Here is a 22,318-nt window from a genome sequence, read left to right as displayed (position 1 = left end):
GGAGAATGTGCAGATTCCACACAGGCAGTCGCCCCAGACTGGAATACCACCTGGGTCCATGGTGCTGTGAGACAGCAGTGCTAACTGCTGACAATCCAAAATTCCAGACTGGTAATTCCGAATTGGCTGAAATCATGTACTTATGTCATATAAGCATATCTCCAAATGGGATGGTATTAGACTGCCCTAAGGTGAAAATCACTGGCAAATCTGCAACCATGTCTGCAAAGTGCTCTCACCCATGTCCTGAAGTAGAGCAAGGAATGAGTCTCTATTATGGGCAAATGAATAGCACGGAAAAGCTGCTGCTTCTTGGACAGGAAAGTCAAAGAAACCATGTAGCTTTGTGAAGGCCAAGGCATTACTCATGTTGTTTGAGACAAATGAAACCATCTGGATGACCTCCAGCATTTTCAGGTGAGGATCAGGAAAGTGCATAAAATGTATCAGTGGAAGAAAAGGAAGACTATCGCCCTGCTGACCCTAAGAAGCCAACAAATGTCCACCCATTACCCACCTGGTTCACCCAGTGAAAGCCACATAGCTGCTCAGGGATGCTACATAGCAGCATGAAAACATGAAAAAACACATTTGTTGACCACATTGACAATGTGATGGATCTTTCTGAAGACAGCATGCTTAGCAGAAAAAAACTAAACTTTCCCAGAACTAATCCCAAAGCTTTTTTGTAATGATTTGTGCTGCAAAAGGTCAGGTGGTGTAAGGTGTCAAAAAGCTGAGAAATAAAGGCAGTTTTCACGGCTTTGCGGTGTTGACATTTTTTTTTGACATAGAATGGGTTTGTAAGCAAATGGGGACATCTCAAACATCTGCTTCGCACAGATTTGTGGGCATGCCCCTAGCAATTCAACTCATCATAATTTTAACATATTCATTCATTGGCTAGACTAGCTTTTATTGCCCATTCCTAATTATTCAGAGGTCAGATAAGAGTCAACCACATTGCTGTAGATCTGGAGTCACACGTAGGCCAGTCCAGGTAAGGATGAAAGATTTCCCTTTCCTATAAGGAATTTATGAACTCTGTTATTAGACTCTTAATTTCTGATTGTTATTGAACCTGGGTCGTTAGAATCAATAGTCTCATGATAATACCATTACATCATCACTTCCCCATAACTCTCAGGGGCCAGACAAATACAAAGATTCACACTTCTCTGAGCAAAGAAATTTCTCCACATATGAGTCCTAAATGATTGCCCATTACAGTGAGCTTATGCTGCCCTGTTCCAGGCCCACCCAGGGGAAACAGCTCCTCAGTATCAAGCTTGTCAAGTCCTTTCAATAACTTGCCTATATCTGTGGGGTCATCTCTTAATCTTTTGAACTTCAAAGATTACGGCCCCAATTTATGAAATATCTCATCAGAGGACAGCTTTCTTAGAATAACACTTATAATCGCTGATGTGGCCACACTTGGAATATTGTGTACAGTTCTGGTCACCCCATTACAGGAAGGATGTGGAAGCACTGGAAAAGGTGCAGAGGAGATTTACCAGGATGTTGCCTGGTCTAGAGGGAAAGACTTATGAGGAAAGGCTGAGAGACTTGGGTCTGTTCTCATCGGAAAGAAGAAGGCTAAGAGGGGATTTGATAGAGACATACAAGATGATCAGAGGATTAGGTAGGGTAGACAGTGAAAGACTTTTTCCTAGGATCATTACATCAGCTTGTATGAGGGGGCATAACTACAAATTGAGGGGTGATAGATTTAAGACAGATGTCAGAGGTAGGTTCTTTACACAGAGAGTGGTAATGGCGTGGAATGCCCTACCTGCTAATGTAGTTAACTCAGCCACATTAGGGGGATGTAAACAATCCTTAGATAAGCACATGCATGATTTTGGGATAGTGTAGGGAGACGAGCTGAGAATAGTTCAGAGGTCGGCGCAACATCGAGGACCGAAGGGCCTATTCTGTGCCGTATTGTTCTATGTTCTATGTTCTATCACAGGATAATTACAGCACAGGTTAGAAGCTGTTTGGCCCATCATGTCTGTACCGGTGCTCTGCAAGACCTAATCAGCTACTCCCACTACCCTGTGCTTTCCTTGTATCCCTACAATTTCTCTTCATATAATTATCCAATACCCTTTTGAAAACCACAAATGATTCTGCCACCACCATATGCTTAGGCACTGCATTCCAGATTGTAACCACATTCCAGAGTTGTTTTTAAAGTTGTTTTTGTTTCTGTAACTAATCACTGAAAATTGGCAGGTCCTGTTCCTTGATTCTTCCACCAATTGGAGCAGTCCTTCCTTACCCACTGTGTGCAGATCCCTCATGATTTTGAGTAACTTTATGAAACTTTCTCTCAGCCTTGTTCTTTCTAAGGAAGATAGCCCCAGCTTCGCAAACTCTTCACCCAACTGAAGTCCTTTATCCCTGGAAACATTCTCATCAGTCTTTTCTGCACACTAGTCGATTCATGCACTTCCTAAAGTGCAGCATCCGGAACTGGACACAATACTCCAACTGAAACTCTGAAATCAGTAGACTTTGCCTCTACTTATAAAACTCACATGGTTCATTTCACACTTTCTCAACCTGCCCTGCCACAGTCAGCATTTTCTGCATTTACACTAAACTTGCACTCCCTTTAGAGCTGTATCCTTTTTCTGTTTTTTTCCTATATTTTTACTTTTGTACTACAATATTAGAATTTTGTTTTTCAGACTCTATTCATCTGGTGACTACATTCCAGAAGGACAGGACCTGGCCTGCTAAACAGAAAATGTCATATTAGTACATTTGCATTTTCTAGTCAGCTTTACATGCAGAAAGAACTTTACTTTGGATTTATCATTGTTTCCTTCCAATGAGACACTGCAACAAGAATGTTAAAATGTACAAGACCCATGCTGTACCTCACTTGAGACAGCATTGCTTTGTATCTAACCCATCTTGTATCTGCCCTCACAATGTTTGTTGGAACGATGTAGAGGAAATTTTACTTGACAATTAATGTGTGCTCAGGAATGTAGGATGGGCAACGAAATACAATTCCTGAAGAAGGGCTCATGCCCGAAACGTCGATTCTCCTGCTCCTTGGATGCTGCCTGACCTGCTGCGCTTTTCCAGCAACACATTTTCAGCTCTGATCTCCAGCATCTGCAGTCCTCACTTTCTCCCCAACAAAATACAACAAAGCTTTACTCTATCTAATGTGTAATATATATGTGCTAGGCATTTGATGGGATATTGAATGTCTGAAATAGATACTGTCACAATCCACAAAATCTTCCATTTGGGTTTGGTTTTAACTCTGTAAATGAATGGGTTTTGAATGTGATAAAATCTCACCTCCTGTGTTCTGTATAATACCCATCAGAAGGTTGCACTGATCAGAATTTAAAACCATCTATGTTCAGAATTGGCTGTTGTATTTCCTCTGTTAAAAATGCAACCACACTTCAAAAACACTTTGGGAAATCCTAGTTCATGAAAGATAGCAACTAAATGTGTATATTATCTTCAAAATAAAGAGTGCCAGTCATTTAATGCGAGATGTCTCTGACATGGACATTGTTACAATATTTTCCAGCTGCAACTCAACTAACAATTGAACTCCAATTGACATGTTTACTGAGCAACAATTAGACGTTGTGGCCTTAGGAGAACATCTCAGAAGCAATGTAATACATTACATATCAAGTGGCACAACATTGCTCCCTATTCCACTTACTAAAATACCACCTGAAATCTAATCATTTCCTATGAACCAGTGGCTGCAGTTTCTCTACATTATTTACTCAAAATTACAGCTCATAATTTCAACTCATTTTGAAATGTTCATCCTTTAAGTTATTTAGCCTGTTGCAGATTTAGATATAAATAAAAATAATTAAGAAGTAACTCCTTGAAATAGGATGAAGACACTAAGCATCCTCCTAGCTCTACTTATAAACCAAGAAACTTTCTGAACATTTGAGAGGCACCAGTTGAGTTGTGATGCTCTCAGAGTTCCACCTTATGTGGATAGGGAGGAAGAACAGGAGGCAACAAGCACCACTTGAGAATGTGTTTACGTAGAGAAACAATAATGCGCTGTCTGCATTTTAAAAGCAGCTGTCCTGAAACTGAGAAAAGGGAAGGCCCAATCCCAATCAGCTAACTTCAGTCAATGTGACAATGCCTTCCCAAAACCTGTCAGCTATCAAATATAGCTTGGAGATTTATGTACACTCAATCAATGTAAACATTGTTGAGGAAAATCCTATTATAACCTTATGGATAACCTTGACCTCAATCAGAATGAGATGGGTGCTTTCAAGGCTTTATCAATAATATGAAGGAATTGTCACTGCATCAGACTTTTCACAACCTCAGCATTTCTCCAAAGCAATTTACAGTCAGTTAAAGTGCTTTTGATTTGAACTGAAATGCAATGGCAAACTTGCAAATAACAAGGTCGCACAAACAGCAATGTGATAAGCGGGTAGATAACCACAGCAGCGAGGTGAGGTGATAAGACTATATGCTTGTTCATGAGAGCTTCAAAACTAGGTAGGTACATGAGCGTGCAAATGAATAGATGTTATGCTGATAGGGTCAGGTTAAAAAACAAGGATAAACCCTCACATTGATGGCATGGATTGAATTGATCGTTAACCTCGGTGTAAGAATGTGATTTTCTCATATTGGTTTAGAGATAAATAATGGCCACAATGCCATGAAGGAGACCCCTTGCCTTGCTTTGAATAATACCATTGGATTGCTTGCATCCAGCATGCAAGGGAGGAGTTCCAATTGATTATAACATGAATTACATTGTGCCAATTGTAAGTTTCAATTGAAAACATCTCATCAATAAGGACCCTTGTTACTCTCAGTTTACTCTTAGTTTAATGTCTCATTCGAAACATTGCATCTCTAATAACGCAGCAAGACTTTAGGAAGATGACCCTTCAACCTCAAGTGAACAGCCTGTCCTTCTGCACCATTCTTCAAAGGGCATGCTTCAGATCTCAGACCTCAATCCCTCTGACTGTGAACAGAGAAGACTGCCCCCAAAGATAATGAGTACAAATATTTCATTTCTCTTTCTGCTTAAAGAAAAGGAGATTGAAATGAGTAATGCCGTTCTTGTGGTTTCATGGAATCTGCCTGGGCAGACTGCATGGCCAGTGACATTCCAGCACAGCTATGTCAACTAATCAGGATCACATGAGTCTCTCATTCACTGAATGGAACTTTATTAAGTTTAAGACAATGAATGAAGCGATTAGAGTTAGAAAGTAATGCAATTGCAATAAAACACTACACCATTATTTATGAAAAATAATAGAACTCAGAACACTCAGCTGGGAATTCATCCCAAAACTAATTAATAGTGTTATACCGGTAAACTGATCATTCACATAATGATCACTGCTTTATTGGTGGATTGATTATTGGTATTCTTTGTCACTAAACACACTACATACTTGTGTCTTTTTGAACTAGTTACTGGATACCATCAAGCTGCTTGGCATATGGTTTCCCTGCCCTCTGAAGCTATGTCAATTTATTCAATATCACTCCAGAACACTACAGCCACTAAACAAAGGATAAAATCTAACCCAAAAAGCCTCGATCACACCATGAGACACTGCAAAGTAAGATTATGACAAAATCAAGCTAATTGCTTTGCTACCAGAATATGATGAACAGCAGATACAGAATGCAAACAGTGATATATAGGGAACGACTACCTTGAGCTTATGGTAAAAATGCATGAGAAAAGATCAACTATTCTCTGTTTGCTTCCTCTTGAAAAGAGAGGAAATATGATGGGGTATTTTTTGACTGTTTGAAAGTTTGGACAAATTGGAAACTTTCAGCCTTTTATAGAATGCAAACCCAAGGAGTTACATTCACAAACCTAAAGCATTGAAAGAAAGGACAAAATACAGGTGCATTTTTTTGTGCTAATACGATATGTGGAGCAGATCGTGAGCACAGGATCAAAAAACATCAGTAAGTTTCAAGAAGGAAATACACAGTCTCACATTGACAAATGAGATTCAGGGACTTTGAGAAAAGTTACTGAAAGGAATATTGGATGGGGAAAAACCTATCAGAAACTTTTACCATACTACAACATTGAGAATGGTCCCCTTCAGAAGAACATATATATGAATTAGAAGCAGGGTATGCATGTTCTCCCATTCAATAAAATCCTGCTTGAACTGGCCTCAATGTCACTGTCAACTCCCATAACACCTTACTCCCTTGTTAGTCAAGGGTCTATCTCCACTATCTTAAAACACATTCAATGACACTGCTTCCACCTCTCTCTGAGGAAAAGAGTTCCAAAGATTCAGGACTCTTTTATTGAAGTAACCCTCAACAACTGTGACTTAACTATATTGAATTTGAGTTATGCTTAAAACCACAGGCAGCCTCAAGCCAGCTTTTCACTTGGTTCAACCTTCACTCACTTGGCTCCCTTATCAGAATTATTACTGCTGCTAGAGATATCACAATAGTGTAGTAGATAACTCAGTATTCAGGTTACAGAGCAGGGACAAGATTTCATAGAATATACCTTAAGGCAATACCTGACCCATGTAAAGACAGCATTATCCTGCATCTAATCTGTGCTCTCACTGCCCTGACAGTATTTGTTGTGATCATGTACAGAGAGCTTTACCTTGTAGGCAAGCTGGGAAAAATATAAAAGATCTTCTAGAGAATTTTCTTAAGCTTTCAAAGGCTTGTTGAGCATAAAGGTTTTTTTTGCTTTTCTCAAACTAAGTCTCATCATCCAAATGTTGTTCATTTGGACAGCATCAGATCAAGGGGATCACAAACAAGAACAGAAAGTGTTGGAGAAACTCAGCAACTCTGGCAGCATCAGTGGACAGACAAAATAGTTAATTATTGGAGTCCAGTATGATTCATCTATGGAATAGGAAATGAGAGAGAAAGGAGAGAACATAAAGTGGGAGAGAAGATAAGGGGCCTGAACCATTGAAGAGATGGATTAGGTATGTTTTATTGGTGGTAATATCTTGGAAACATTTTTTAAAAAGTGAAAGATTCCGGTGGGGTTCTAGAGTGCAGCCCCCTCAAAGTCAATAACACCCATCCATCCAGCTGCTGGTAAGGGGTAAGGCATAAGAAAGCACCTGCACTCTTACTCATTAGAGGCCCCAATCTTGGGAATCTAAGAGAAGAGTTATAATTTACGAATGAAGAATTCAAGGATCAAATTTCATGTGTAAAGCATCACACTAGTGTATGTTCCGGGGTGTAGGGTTGCTCGCTGAGCTGTAGGTTTGAGCTCAGCGAGCAAACTTACACCCTAAACCTCAACCTGAGCTACAAACCTTCACAAACCTTGCGAGTGTATGTTTCATTAACCTTACTTAGCACATCCACTTCCTCATGAACTCAAGAAGATGCCAAATACTGAAAAGGTTAACCCACTCAATGTAGCACTGACCCACAGAAAAACCAATCCCCTGAGAAACTGACCATTCCCCTCATCTTGCTCTGGAATGTTGATCTGTATCATCGACAGAAGAGTCACTGAACATTAAAGCAATTGTTTGATGTACCACTTCTGAGAAATATTATGAGTGCTGGATAAATGACAGATGAGGAATGGGTCAGCTTTGATCCCTGATCTGTCTAATATTCACTGCGATGAACTAGGATCACTGTACATTAACTAGAACTGGTCCCATATACCTACAAGGAGGAGTGACAGACATATGCCAGTAGGGATCCCATTCCCTGATCCCTGTCCTGTAACTCTTGACCCCCTTTCTGTAATTGTGAATGGTGAAAGAGAATAGGGTGGGGGTCAACCATGATGCTCTGCCCTCCCTCCACTTCCTGAATCCCCAAATTAAATAGTACTGTCTGGGCAACTAGAAATGGGCATCCATCTGGGGACGGTCAGTAACTACCTATTGGAGTCTGGGAATTAGAGTATAGGAATCCTGCAGTCACCTCCTGACTCCCCAAAGCCTGTCCATCACCTACAAGATACGAGTCAAGAGTGGAATGGAGTATTGCCTGAGGATGGGTTGAGCTCCAACAATACTTAAGAAGCCTGATACCATCTCAGACAAAGCAGCACTACTCTCAATGTTCATTTTTACACCAGTGGCGAGTGTGTACCATCCACAAATGCACTGCAGCAACTCACCAAGGGTTCTTTGACAGCACCTTCCAAACCTGTGATCTCTATCCCCTAGAAGGACAGGGCAGCAGATAATTGGGAATACTCTGAACTACAAATTCCACCAAAAGCACCCATCATCCTGACTTGGAAATATAATTGCTATTCCTTAATTGTTGCTGGAACAAAATCCTGGAACTCCCTGCCGACCAGCGACTTCACCATACCCCGAGGACTGCAGCAGTTTAAGAAAGCAGCTCACCACCACCTTCTCCAGGGTAATTAGGGATGGGCAATAAATGCTGACCTGCCAGTGATGCCCACATCCCATGAAGAAAGTTTTAAAAGTAACACAAAAAAGAATCACTTGTGATCAATATGTGACCAGTGATGTTGCTGTGGTAGCCTGTATTGCAGTCTGACCTCCCAGTTAAGTGCTGCACCCATTCAACATCAGGGCTGAGAACCCACTGACAAGCCACAGGCAGCGGGTACCAGGCGAGCACACCAACCTTGTGAACACCAGACTGAGGTTTGTTTCACAGTGAGCTCGTGAAACTGGGAGGTATGCGCACTTGAGTTTTCGCGTCGGACTACAGCAACCAACCCGCAAACGAGATGGGAGCAGGAGCAACAGCGTTTCTTGGACTGGAGTAAGGTGCCTTTAATGAGAGCTCAGTACCGTTTTCCTCACGGGTGGAGACAGCTTGGCGGAATGGAGTCCAGTGCTATTGTATGCTAATGAGTCTGAGGTTGGGCCGAATTTGGACAGCGTATTAAAGCCAGCGGTCGGATGTGATGTCAGCAATAAAACAGTCAGAAATGTTAGTAAGCAGTCAGAGTCTGTGGCCTTGCTGTGTTCCTAAAAGCATTCACTCACACAGCTGCTTCCCTTCAGAGCAGAACTGTGCAATATGTAAATTTACTAAAAGCCAGAGCCTTGGTGCCTGGACCTTAAATGTTAATGTAAACTATCTGGTTTTTTTTGTCTTAAATTAAGTCTGTAGCTGTCACTGGAGTCCAAATTAATCTCACTCTCCCCAGAAATTCTGAACCCGCTCCAAACTTCGGCTGATGGCTGTGACCTGGGGTTGGTGTTTTACTAAAACACCAGATTCAGAGAAAGGAGACTCTATGCATGTTTTACAAACACGTCTACTCCCACAAAGCGGTGGGCAGACTGTAAAACACAGCCAGAGTGGAGAGAACGAGTTCCTGGAAATCTTGTTAATTGGATGGCTTTTTCTTAAAATGTATAAAATCAGAGTTTCGCAAATCATACACGAAAACTGCGCCAGTTCTGAATGGAATTGAGTTCTGATATAGAAGCCACAGCCCTCTCAAATAATAAAAAAAAACTGCTTGGAACATCACGACACTTGGCTGTCTGTGTTCCTCAGCTGAGAATCATTGTCCAAAAAGCCTGTTCCGACAGTAAGTCGCAATTCTCAAAAACAGAAGACATTTCGACAGCGTGTTCTCGGCGTTACATAAATGCACTTTGTTAATTCAGTTCAAGTCCTGACTGAGCAAAGCGTTATCACCCAGTATGCAGCTGTATCGCTATCGCTGAATTAAGAAATGGATGAACACATTAATCAAAGCAGCCTTTGGCGTCAACTCATTTCTGTCAGCGTGGCTCCTTGTGGGTTTTGCCTAGTTTATATGAGAGCCTGGAATTTTACTATCAAATCCCGGGAATTCACTCGGGAGGTTGGTCCATGGTGACCCGACAGAAACCGCTGGCAAGATGAGATCCACCTCGTCAGGAAGATTACAGGAGCCCCACCCAAAATCTCTCGGTGTGCTGCTGACTTCAAGATAAATCGATACCATTCCACACCCACCCGACACCCCCACATTCCCCCCCCCCCACTCCAAACATACACAGGAGCAAATCAGAGAAAGCCAAAATGAGATTAATGATTAAGAGCAGTGTGCACTCAGTTCAGTGAAGTATATCGTATCCCAGAGTTACATCTACAGCTACAGTTCAATAAACATGCAATACTTAGGGCCGGAGTTCAGCCAGATAGCAGTGAAAGCACCAACAGCCGGAGCGTTAGAAAACTGTAACTCTAAACCCTGCTGAAAACGGGGGAGAATCGGTCTCCGATCACCCCCAGTTCAGAGAGTGAGGCGCTGTCAGTCTCAATAAAGTATAGGCTTCGCGGTACCTGGACCAGAAGGCAAGAGAGTTCAGGTCGGGACAACTTCCAACTCATTACCAACTGCAAATTCACACACAACAAAGCTCACCGCCCTCACAAACAAAACAAAAACACGCTGCAGAATGTTAACAGAATTGATATATTCAAACAGAAAAGCAAACAAGCTGGAAATGACAAGCCAGGCTGCCTTCACCAGTTTGAAAAGTTACACTGAAGCCAATATCCCAAACAGAGGTAGAGGCGCTCACCGAGTGACAGCTCCCAGGCTGTGTGCCATTCACAAATCCTGTCTCTCTCTCTCACACACACACACACACACACGCTGGGGGTGAGAAAGGTGCCCGGGGGAAGGAGGCGAAATCCGTGCTGAAACTCACCGTCAGTTTTCTCGGTTTTAATGATGGTCAAAGTCGGCTGGTCGCCAGCTCCCTTCATCGTCTCCCCGGCTCACAGCAGCAGTGGAGAGTCCAACACAACAGGGTAAAACTGAGGAGCAGAAACTTTGAGGCGTCTTGCTTGTTCTGGAGATATCTGTCTCTGGTATCTGTGTGGGGCTGAGTGAAATCTCACTGAGCCACGTTCAGTTGCTCACTGATTCAGGGCGTCTCTGTTTTGTTGCTGCTGTTGGGGTGGGTTACACGCCAGTTCAGCCTCCCCTAGCTCTCACACACTACACTTTTTTTTACTTGTCAGGATCTCATGCAGTGAGGACGCTCTTCACTCCCTGTCTGATAATTAAATCTCCCCCTTTCTGGACTGCAGCAGGCGGATATGACGCCAGATTGTTTCTTTTTTTTTACTCTTTTCTCTCTCCGTCTCTCTTCTGGGGAAGTGTACGTTTTAACAGATTACAATCGCCGCTTCCTCTCTTCCCACAACCTCCTAGACCTTGAGACTCATGTGTTTACATTGAAATATATTTGAAAAAAAAGACTGCAATCTGGGACCTCTTCCCAGCTGTAAGCCCCACAGCTGGGAGGCTGCAGCTCACAAACAGAACGTTAAACAGAAAACTCACCATTCTGCTATCGGTATTCTATAAACACCACACATCTGTACACATGCTTATTCCTGCACTACTCCCACTTCAGCCTCTATCTTTGGAAACCTGGCTATTCTCACACGATTGTCCACCCTGTGCTCTTAACAGGAGTCCAGCTGTACCCCAGTTTTCCAGTCACTGGAAGCTCTTTCCAGTTCTGGTTTTGCCCTCTGACATCAGTTCCCAGATTATCTCCTTATCCTGGACAGTTAACCCTCCAGAGGTTGGGGGAAGCCCTCACAATGACATCTCTGTCTCTGTATTTCTTAGAGGTTGGAACTGCTCCAGGTTTCCCAAGGATTGAGTGCCATTTTCGACTTTGCCCAGAAGGCTGTGAATTCTATGTGAACCTAGAAAGAGATGTTCCATTACTATCCTGCTTTCCTTAAGAGATGGTTTAGCTCAGCTGGCTTGCAAACAGAGTAACATCACTAAAGTAGGTTCAGGTCTTGCACTGGCTGAGGTTCCTTCTCAACCTCTCTGTTTCCCTGTGGTGTGCTGACCCTCAGGTTAAAACCACCACCAGTTGCCTCTTGAATGAGAGAGAAGCTTTATGGTCTGGTCAGTCTAGGGTGACTTGACTTTACCCTACTATTTGCCTTGAGGTGGCATCACACCTGGTCCAAATGCTATCTTCATTCAGCACCCAATTTGTGAGCTTTTCATTGGGGATTATCAGGAATTGCAGCTGTGGTTTGCCTCGTACTCAAACGCCCAGTGGTATTGGTGTTAATGGTAATGGTTGACTTGAGGCCAGCTCGGTCAGCAACAGCACATATTTTGATTCAGGGTCAATCTGAAATGAGTTGACTCCATTGCAACTAATCCTCAAGCAAAATGCTGAAAATCTGAAATGAAAGAAAATCCTGGAGAAACACAAGCAGGTCTGGGAGAATTTGTTCAAAGAGAAACAGAGTTAATGTTTCAGAGTAATAAAGAGGAGTCACAATGTGAAATAATATCTTTGTTTTTCTTTCCACATGTGACAACGCGATGGTTCAGTGGTTAGCACTGCTGCCTCACAGTGCTAGGGACCTGGGTTTGATTCCAGCCTCAGGACACTGTCTGTGTGGAGTTTACACATTCTCCCTGTGTTTGTGTGGGTTTCAGCCCACAATCCAAAGATGTGCAGGTTAGATAAATTGCCCATAGTGGTCAGGAATGAATATATAGGGTAGGGGAATGAGTCTGGGTGGGTTACTCTACTGAGGGTTGGTGTGGATTTGTTTGGCTGAAAGGCCTGTTTCCACACTGTGGGGATTCTAAAAGAATTGTCAGTTCTGTTGAGTATTAACAGAATTTTCTAGATTTTGCTCATTGACTTACCAACTAACTCACCAGGGGAATGAGAACTGGTTATTTTACTTAATAATTTACCTTTAATACTTTGCTCATGGTTAGTTTCACATGTGCATATTGCTTTGACATGCAGTTTCTAGACTACCCTCCAACTGTCAGGCAACTGCTGCAACTAGAATATACAGTTGATTAGAGCTGTTTGTGGATGACTGAGGTCCAGGAGCTGTTGTAGCTGCTTCAGGCCAGGTTTTTGGATTGCAATGGGTCCTTTGGATTGGTGTCAAATATGTGTCTAATTTCACTGCTGTAGAGTACCTTGGAATGTTTTCCGATATTAAAGTTGCTTTTTTTCATTTTAATTGGTAGGACATGTTAGTTTTGGGAATGTGTGATACAGAGCAGGAAGTCCTAGATTTGATTTGTGGTTTGTTTGGGGTTAGCTCAGAGCTTATTTGGAACATTTTGCATTTGTGCGCTGTAGGATGCCTCTCTCACTGGGAATACGTTCTCAGGAAAACAGCCCAATCACAGGGACATTCCTGCAGAGATCATAAAAGAACATTCAAGAGAGGTCACCCTGTGATTTGCTGTTCCTAGCCCAGTGCGCCTCAGTAACTAGCTAGAGTTGAATCAGCGAGCACAGGGTAGATTAATATTCAATCCGGGAAGTTCCCACTTCATATGGTTTAAAACCAACTGGCCAATGTGCACAACATGCTGTATACAATATATACAATATGCTTTGTGAGATATATAACAAGGACTAATAGTAGCTAATCATGCCTCTCAGTATTGTTTTGGAAAAGAGTAAAAACTTGCACTTGTACATCCAAAAATGCTTGCTGTGTGCTGTTGGTTTAGATTGGATGGTTGAGGTGACAGTCATGACTCAGTGACAGTAGCAATCTTTGCCAAACAAAGAACATAAGAATATAAGAACCAGGAGCAGGAGTGGGCTATCTGACCCTTCAAGCCCACACTGCCATTCAATAAGATTATGGCTGATCTTTTCGTGGTCTCAGCTCCACTTACCCGCCCTTTCAACATAACCCTTAGTTCCTTTACTGTTCAAAAAAATTATCCATCTTAGCTTTAAAAACATTCAATGAGGAAGCCACAACTACTTCACTGGGAGTGGAATTCCACAGATTCACAACCCTTTAGATGAACAAGTTCCCAATCAATTCAGTCCTAAATCTGCTCCCCCTAATTTTGAGGCTATTCCTTGTCTTACCCAACAATGGAAACATCCTCTCTACTTCTACCTTATCAATTCCCTTCATAATTTCATGTTTCTATAAGATACCCCCTCATTTTTCTAAATTCCAATGAATATAATCCCAGTCTACTCAGACTCTCCTCATAAGGCAACCCTCTCAATCCTGGAATCACCCTAGTGAACCTCCTCTGTACCCCCTCCAGTGCCAGTATATCCTTTCGCAAGTAAGGAAATCAAAACTGTACCCAGTACTCCATGTGTGGCCTCACCACCACCCTGCACAGCTGTAACATAATCTCCCTGCTTTTAAACTCAATCTCTTTAGCAATGAAGGACAACATGCCATTTGCCTTTATAATTACCTGTACCAATTCCTGACCAATCTTCTGTGATTCATACACAAGGTGTCTCTGCACAGCAGCATGCTGCAATTTTTTACACTCAAGTAATAATCATTTTTACTGCTATTCCTACCAAAATGAATGACTTCACATTTATTAACATTGTACTCCATCTGCCAGACCTTTGCCCAGTCACTTAATTATGTATATCCCGCTATAAACTTTCAGAGTTCTCTGTCCACTTTGCTCTACCATTCGCCTTACTGTCATCTGCAAACTTTGACACACTATACGTGGTCCCCAACTCCAAATCATCTATGCAAATTGTGAATAATTGCACTCCCAACACTGATCACTGAGGCACACCATTAGTCACTGATCACTAAACAGAAAAGCATTTATTTATCCCCACTGTTTGCTTCCTGTTAGTCAACCAATCTTCTATCCGTGCTAATACATTGCCCGTAATGCCATGCACCTTTATTTTATGCAGCAGCCTTTTGTGTGGCACTTTGTCGAATGTCTTTTGGAAATCTAGATATACCACATCTACTGTGTCCCTGTTGTCCACCATGTTCATAATGTTTTCGTAGAATTCTAGTTAAACATGACCTGCCCTTCATGAATCTATACTGTATCTGCCCAATGGGACAATTTCTATCTAGATGTCTTGCTATTTCTCACTTGATTATAGATTCAAGCATTTTCCCCACTACAAAGGTTAAGCTAACCCACCTGAAATTCCCCATCTTTTGTCCACCTCCTTCTTTAAACAGTAGCATCGCATTTGCTGTTTTCCAATCTGCTGAAACTGCCCCAGAGTTCAGCGAATTTTGGAAAATTACAATAAGCGCATTTGCTGTTTCTCCTGCCATCTCTTTTAGTACCCTAGGATACATTCCACCAGGGCCAGGAGACTTGTCTACCTTTAGCTCCATTAGCTTGCCAACACTGCCTCTTTTGTGGTAATGATCATTTCTAGGCCCTCATCTACTTAGTCTCCTTGTCAATTACTGACCTGTTATTTGTGTCCTCCAGTGTGAGACCGATACAAAATACCCTTTCAATGCCTTGGCCATTTCCTCATTTCCCATTGTTAAATCCCCCTTCTCATCCTCTAAAGGACCAATCTTTACCTTAGCCAGTCTTTTTCATTTTATTTATTTGTAGAAACCTTTGTTATCTGTCTTCATATTCTGAGCTAGTTTACTCTCATAATCTATCTTACTTTTCCCTAGAGTTTATTTTTGTGGCTTTCCGTTGACCTTTAATGTTTTTCCAATCTTCTAGTTTCCCACTGGTCATTGCCACTTTGTATGTCTAATCTTTCAATTTGATGCAAGTCACAAGATTTACAAGTTCAAGCTCCCCACCAGTTGTTTGACAGACCAAATAGCAGCTCTTGGATTCAATGTTCAACCAAGGGCTTGTTTTCCTTTTCAGATGGGTGCAGGAAATCCTAAGACATTGTTTGAAGAAGGAGAGGTGATTCCACTTTGGTGTCCTGTTTAACATTTATCCATCAACCAACAGCATTTAAAATACTGGCTTAATATTCATCACATTGCTCGGTCTGGGAGTGTGAAAATTGGCTGCCGTGGTTTCTATATTGCAGCAATGAGTGTACTTCTGAAGTACTTCATTTACATAAAATTCTTTAAATCATTCTGTGATGTGTTATACAACTGTAAGTTTTTTTTTCTATAGAGCCACTGGTATAATATAAACCACTTCCTAGAAGAGAAATGTTCAAGGTATTTTGGGAAATAGATGCATTTCAGAAACAGAAATGGCAACAAGCGTTGGAAGACCAAATGCAATATTTACACTCGCAGCAGACAGTAATCAGCTGCCAGATGGTGCCACAACTTGGTCAAAAATCTACGTGGACCGTACAGAATAGTGACACTGCCAATAAAGCAGATACATTTCAAACCACAAAGCTTGCAGAAGCTCACTGATATCTCCAAATCAGTAGGAGTTGGATCTAGATACAAATAACTGCGCTCTCAGAACAGTCCAAAATTACAAACATTATTTGACTTTTGAAGTGCAATCATTGTTTTTGAAGCTATTAGCCAAAAATGCGCAAAGCAGATGTATCAAATTTTGGTGGTCTTCATTAAGAGAAACCCTGCTCTGTTCTGCGTAATGCTGTGGAATCTTTTATATCTACCTGAATAAAAAGACACATCTTCAGCTTCCAAGAGTTGGTTTTCAGCTTGACATTGTCCCAGGGGACCATAGGGCTGTTCTCTCTCTATCTCTCATTAGAAAGAGACAATGGGTGCTGGTTTAACCTGAAGTCGACACACCTCAGGTGAGGAGTGAGGTTTAGATGATGGGTCAGTGATAGTGTCCCTCCCTCTGAGCCAAGTGACTCAAGTTCAAGTCTATAATAACATCACTGAACAGGTTTCTTGGAAAAACATCTTTAAATGAAAATTAAGTGGCCATTTGAAATGTCAGTTTCAAACCTTAAAATTATAATTAATCCTATCAAGAGCCACCCACAAACTTGAGTTAAGCAGATAAGGCCACTTTGTCATCTGATTTGCCTACAAACATATTTAACGTTAAAAAAACAAATGAAAACACACTGATGCAGTAAATATGCAAATCATGTCTTTGTTCTTCAAATTGTGCGAATGACCTGACCTTATACAATAAAAGGCTTTGAAAAAGACTTGGGTGCTAGCTCTGGAAGGATGCAGTAATCTTTAACTGCATAGTGTACTGTAAATGAAATCTTTATGGCATAACCTTCTATTCAGTACTCCCCTTTCCCACAGAATTGGACCAGAGAAGGTGAGAAAGTTTTCTGCTTATGCTGCCTTGAACCACAGAAGTAGAGCTCCTTTGATTATGGGGGAGGCAGTCATTGCCAAACTAATCCAACATGTTCCTTTGAACTTTAGAATGGTTAGAAAATTTAATGGCAGAATCTCCCAGTTTTTGCACTTTTCACTTTGCACCACTCAACATAACTTTATTATGTCTCCAATCAACAGCACTTTTAATGCTGTGGTTCTGTTCACCGAGCTGGAAGTTTTTGTTGCAAACGTTTCGTCCCCTGTCTAGGTGACATCCTCAGTGCTTGGGAGCCTCCTGTGAAGCTCTTCTGTGGTGTTTCCTCCGGCATTTATAGTGGCCTGTCCCTGCCGCTTCCAGTTGTCAGTTTCAGCTGTCCGCTGTAGTGGCCGGTATATTGGGTCCAGGTCTATGTGTTTGTTGATGGAGTTTGTGGATGAGTGCCAAGCTAGACGTGAGGGTACAGAGAACACCAAACGGAGAATTCACCACTAAGGTACACAGGAAAGCCACACACACAGACCAAGTCCTGAACTATGAAAGCAACCACCTCAATAAACACAAACGAAGTTGCATCAAGACACTGTTCAAAAGGGCCACAACACACTGCAGCACACCAGAACTGCAAAAAGAGGAAGAGGAACACCTATACAAGGTATTCACAAAAAATGGATATCCTCGCAATTTCATCAACAGATGCCTAAGGGAAAGACAACGGAACGAGGACATACAGCAACCCAAAGGACTAGCCACACTACCATACGTCAAGAACACCTCTGAAATGACAGCCAGACTACTGCGAACACTAGGACTCATAACGGCACACAAACCAACAGCCACTCTCAGACAACAACTCACCAAAACGAAGGACCTGATACCCAGCATGAGCAAAACTAATGTAGTGTACAAAATCCCATGCAAGGACTGCACAAAACACTATATAGGACAAACAGGAAGACAGCTAACGATCCGCATCCACGAACATCAACTAGCCACGAAACGACACGACCAGCTATCCCTAGTAGCCACACACGCAGACAACAAGTAACATGAATTTGACTGGGACAACACTACCATTATAGGGCAAGTGAAACAAAGAACAGCCAGGGAATTCCTAGAAGCATGGCACTCATCCACAAACTCCATCAACAAACACATAGACCTGGACCCAATATACCGGTCACTACAGCGGACAGCTGAATCTGACAACCGGAAGCGGCAGGGACAGGCCACTATAAATGCCGGAGGAAACACCACAGAAGCGCTTCACAGGAGGCTCCCAAGCACTGAGGATGTCACCTAGATAGGGGACGAAATGTTTGCAATAAAAACTTCCAGCTCGGCGAACAGAACCACAGCAACGAGCACCCGAGCTACAAATCTTCTCACAAACTTTGAACCACTTTTAATGTTTTCACAGGTTTAGCCATGGTTGGACTATTTGAATATCATTTCACAGAAAGATCTCTTTGTCAAATGATGGCTTCCCTGTGATTCTGTAGTTAGTGTGGTCTAATTCTGCTCTGACTGGCTGAAGCAGTCAGATGATGAGCATTCATATGACTGATTTATCCAATTTTACATTCCAGAACTTCAGAACATCAATGGTATCCTTCCACTGGATTTCCTCTTGAGCCAGCAAGATTGGTTGACCACTTCACCAATACCCGGCTTTAAGTTGTGCCCATTGAATTCATCGTAATTTCATTACAATCTACTCCAACACCTTTTCCAAATGACAGTAGTCCTGAGGATGCAGAGTCCTGAAGCAGGACTCCATGAGAGTGGGGGGAGGGATTGTTGAGATTGCACATTGAAGTCCTGGAGCAGGCTGCACAGAAGGTACTCATTTTAACCGTAGTGACTTTTGAGTTCAACCTTTAGAATTTTAGATTTTTATGACAACTGAGGCTCTTCAGTATTATACTCATCATTGGGAGTGTAGTCAGCATTGAGTGTCAAAAGCATGGATTTTATTCCATTACAGTGACCACAGAACAAAATTAGCTTCTGGACATGATTGGCTGAGAACTGTTTCCTGTCGTCAAAATCAATCCTGGCAGATTCAATGCAGCAGAACATTTGTTGCTGAACTTCTTATCTTCGGATTAGAGTTCAAGAAATTATTGGCATTAAACTCTAGATCATCTTCTGCCTGTGAGAATTTGGTGTGAAATAAGTTTTCCACCGTCTTCTTTCAACTCCTTGGTTCATATAGAAAAACTTCACCCCAAACAGAATTAATTGGTAATGATCTAAGTACTGGAAGAAAGAATCATACTGACTTGTTACATGACAGTTGCAAAATAGGGTTGGGCACACATGATAGGGTACACTACTGAGAGATTCACTCCATATCTAACCCATGCTTTCAATGCCAGGGAAGTATTTCCTACTAGAACGAGATCTACTCAGCCCGATTTGTGTTTAAAGCTGACAGATTAGAAAGTAACATATTCCTTAATGCAGATTCATATAACATAATAATTTTGTTTTATAAACATTGATCAAAATATCCTTCCAAGTACTAAAAGTTGTGGCATTCGAAGGTGCTGCTGAAGGAGCCTTTGTGAATTGCATTTTGTAGATGGTACACTCTGCTTACACGATGTATCAATGTTGGAAAGAGTGCATGTTGAAAGTGGCCACTGTATTTATATAGTTTGTTCAGTTCAGTTTCTGGTAAAAGGTAACCCCCATGATACTGATCCTGGGGTAAGCAACAAAGGTGATGCCACTAGATGTCAATGATAGATGGTTATTTTAACTGTGAATGAAGATGGTCATTGCCTGGGAATTATGAGACATAAACGTTACTTGACAACTTCAACTTTGCTACTGCTCAGGTTGTGCTGAAAATAGGACAGAATCTGAGGAGTCGCAGATGGTGCTGAGCATTGTGCAATCATCATTGAACATCCCCATTTGTGACCTTATAATGAATGAAAGGTCATTGATAAGTCCCTGTAAGATTGTTAGGCCGTGGAAACAATCCTGAGGAATGCCTGAAGTCCTGGGGCTGGGTTGATTGATCTCCATTAATCACAAATCTTCAATTGTACAAGATATGACTCCAACCAGAAGAGATATTTCTCCTTGATTTTCATTGAATCCAGTTTTGTTAGGGCTTCTTGGTACCACGCTCTGTCAAATACTGCCTTGAAATCAAGGTCAGGCACTCTCAACTCCCCTCAGGTTCAGCTGTTTTGTCCATGTTTGGACCAAGATTGTAATAAGAATCAAGAGCTGAGTGGACCTAGTGGAACAGTTTTGAGTAAGTTTCTATATAATAGAATTGTTGATAACATCTTCCATCATTTTTCTCCCATCTGTTAATGTCCCTTACAGTTTCTGAGTGGAAACAAGGAGGTCTATTCTAGGTTTCAGATGGTACAGATGAATCTCTAACAGATCTGTAGCACCCTATTCATTGTAGCTAATCAAATATGGTTGTCCTTATTGCTATCGTGCAAAAACTGCCTTGTAATCAAAGAAGATTGTCTCTTCTACAAATACTCTGTGGTGATGTATCCTCTATCACCAGTCATTAGATAGGCAATGAGACAACGCAAACATAAAAGAAGAACTGGTGGTGGTGAACACCCTCAAACATTTATTCAGTACCACACACTGATAAAGGTGACAAATTCTACAAGATGCTAGGAGAGGTCAGCTCGGTAAATGGTTGCAACAGCAGGTTTCCTGACTATGAGGGGAAAAAAATCAGATGACTCACAAGGGCAGAAAAAGAATTCAATCATGAGGCTGTCACTTTAAGAGCATCACTGCATTAAGAAAGCACAGGCAATCAGTCAGCAGCATGATTCTTGATAAAGAAAGACAGCTATGGAAACAGCAAACACAAGCACTTCAAAGGTAAAACTTCATTCAGAAGCTGGTAACAAGTACTGAGAGAGAAACGTGGACTAAGAAGAAAGAGAGAAGAATCAGCTACATTTCAAAAATACAGTGAAGGAAGCTGTTCAAAGAGCAATGATAGGCTCCACGAAGAAAAGTTGAAGAAAACATTGAAAAAGAATTCACATTTCCACACAATATTTCCGTACAAAACACAAAACTGGATTCTGTGGAGATGACAGCTCTTATGATACAGTATTTCCTCAAAATTAAACACCAAGTGCAGAATTAGAAGAATTATAAAGATTTAGAAAATAAGAATGTTACAATGCAAATAGCTCAATATGGTGAAAACATCTTCGAGGTTCGATTCCAGCTTCGGTTGACTGTGTGTGTGGAGTTTGCACATTCTCCCTGTGTCTTCATAGAAATTATTTCAGCCAGTGGGCATTCTATTGAATTTAAGCTTAATGCCATTGCCAAGATGATTATCCTATCAGACCAAACACCTTACCTGAAAAACAAGATACAACCTACAAGGATGACATTATGTTGCATAGAGGGAATAATGGTCAAGAGCATAGCAATGCCATAAGTTGCATGGCAATGCAGGGAGCATAAGAAAATGCTTACATCTTTCACTGTCCACACACCTCACTGTTTAGTTAGCATTGATGTTTGTATCTCGACATCCGTAAGGAGGCAGAAAGCATCCCACTGGTTCCAAAATAACAACTGGTCCAGAAACAAATCATTGTCAACCAACTAGTCAAGTAACAACCAATGGATGGTTTCATTGGGGTTCCTAGACTCATGGCGGAGACCAAGAGAAGAAAGAATCGTTGAGATTATCTACAATGACATAAAATAGATGTTACATATGAGTGAGAAGAAACAGTGGTGAACAACCAAGGGAGGCTCAATCAAATTCAGCAAGAACAAGTGGGGCGGCACAGCGGTTATCATTGCTGCCTCGCAGCACCAGGGACCCAGGTTTGATTCCAGCCTTAGTTGACTGTCTGCGTGGATTTTCCGCGTTCTCCATGTGTCTGCGTGAGTTTCCTCTGGGTGCTCCGGTTTCCTCCCACAATTCAAAGATGGGCAGGTCAGGTGAATTGGCTGTGCCAAATTGCCCATAGTGTTCAGGAAATGTATAGGTTAGGTGCTTGAGTCAGGGGCAAATGTAAGGCAATGGGTGGGATACTCTTTCGGAGGGTTGGTGTGGACCGAAGGGCCTGTTTCCACGCACTAGGTTTCCTCACCTCTATCCAAGGCCCTAAAGGAGCCTTCCACATCCATCAAAGTTTTACCTACACATCCACTAATATCATTTATTGTATCCATTGCTCCCGATGCGGTCTCCTCTACATTGGGGAGACTGGACGCCTCCTAGCAGAGCGCTTTAGGGAACATCTCCGAGACACCCGCACCAATCAACCA

The 22,318-nt window shown here is 41.8% G+C and overlaps 1 protein-coding gene across 4 annotated transcripts in view; it reads right to left on the bottom strand.

Moving 5' to 3' along the window:
* The window catches only part of ets1 (v-ets avian erythroblastosis virus E26 oncogene homolog 1), a 104,299-nt gene that overhangs the window by 49,749 nt on the left and 32,232 nt on the right, over positions 1 to 22,318 (bottom strand). The window contains exon 1 of one of the 4 annotated variants that reach the window (XM_043676926.1): positions 10,686 to 11,251. The exons of the other annotated variants lie outside the window; for them this stretch is intronic. Within the exon in view, the coding sequence (XP_043532861.1) occupies positions 10,686 to 10,743 (58 nt within the window). The 5' untranslated portion in view covers positions 10,744 to 11,251. Of the gene's footprint in view, positions 1 to 10,685; positions 11,252 to 22,318 lie in introns of those variants that run through there. 4 annotated transcript variants of the gene reach the window in all.

Source organism: Chiloscyllium plagiosum, chromosome 35 (assembly GCF_004010195.1).
Source record: "Chiloscyllium plagiosum isolate BGI_BamShark_2017 chromosome 35, ASM401019v2, whole genome shotgun sequence".
NCBI classification, from domain to species: Eukaryota; Metazoa; Chordata; class Chondrichthyes; order Orectolobiformes; family Hemiscylliidae; genus Chiloscyllium; species Chiloscyllium plagiosum.
The sequence above is the reverse complement of the archived record's forward strand: the minus strand, read 5'-3'. Positions and strand labels throughout refer to the sequence as shown.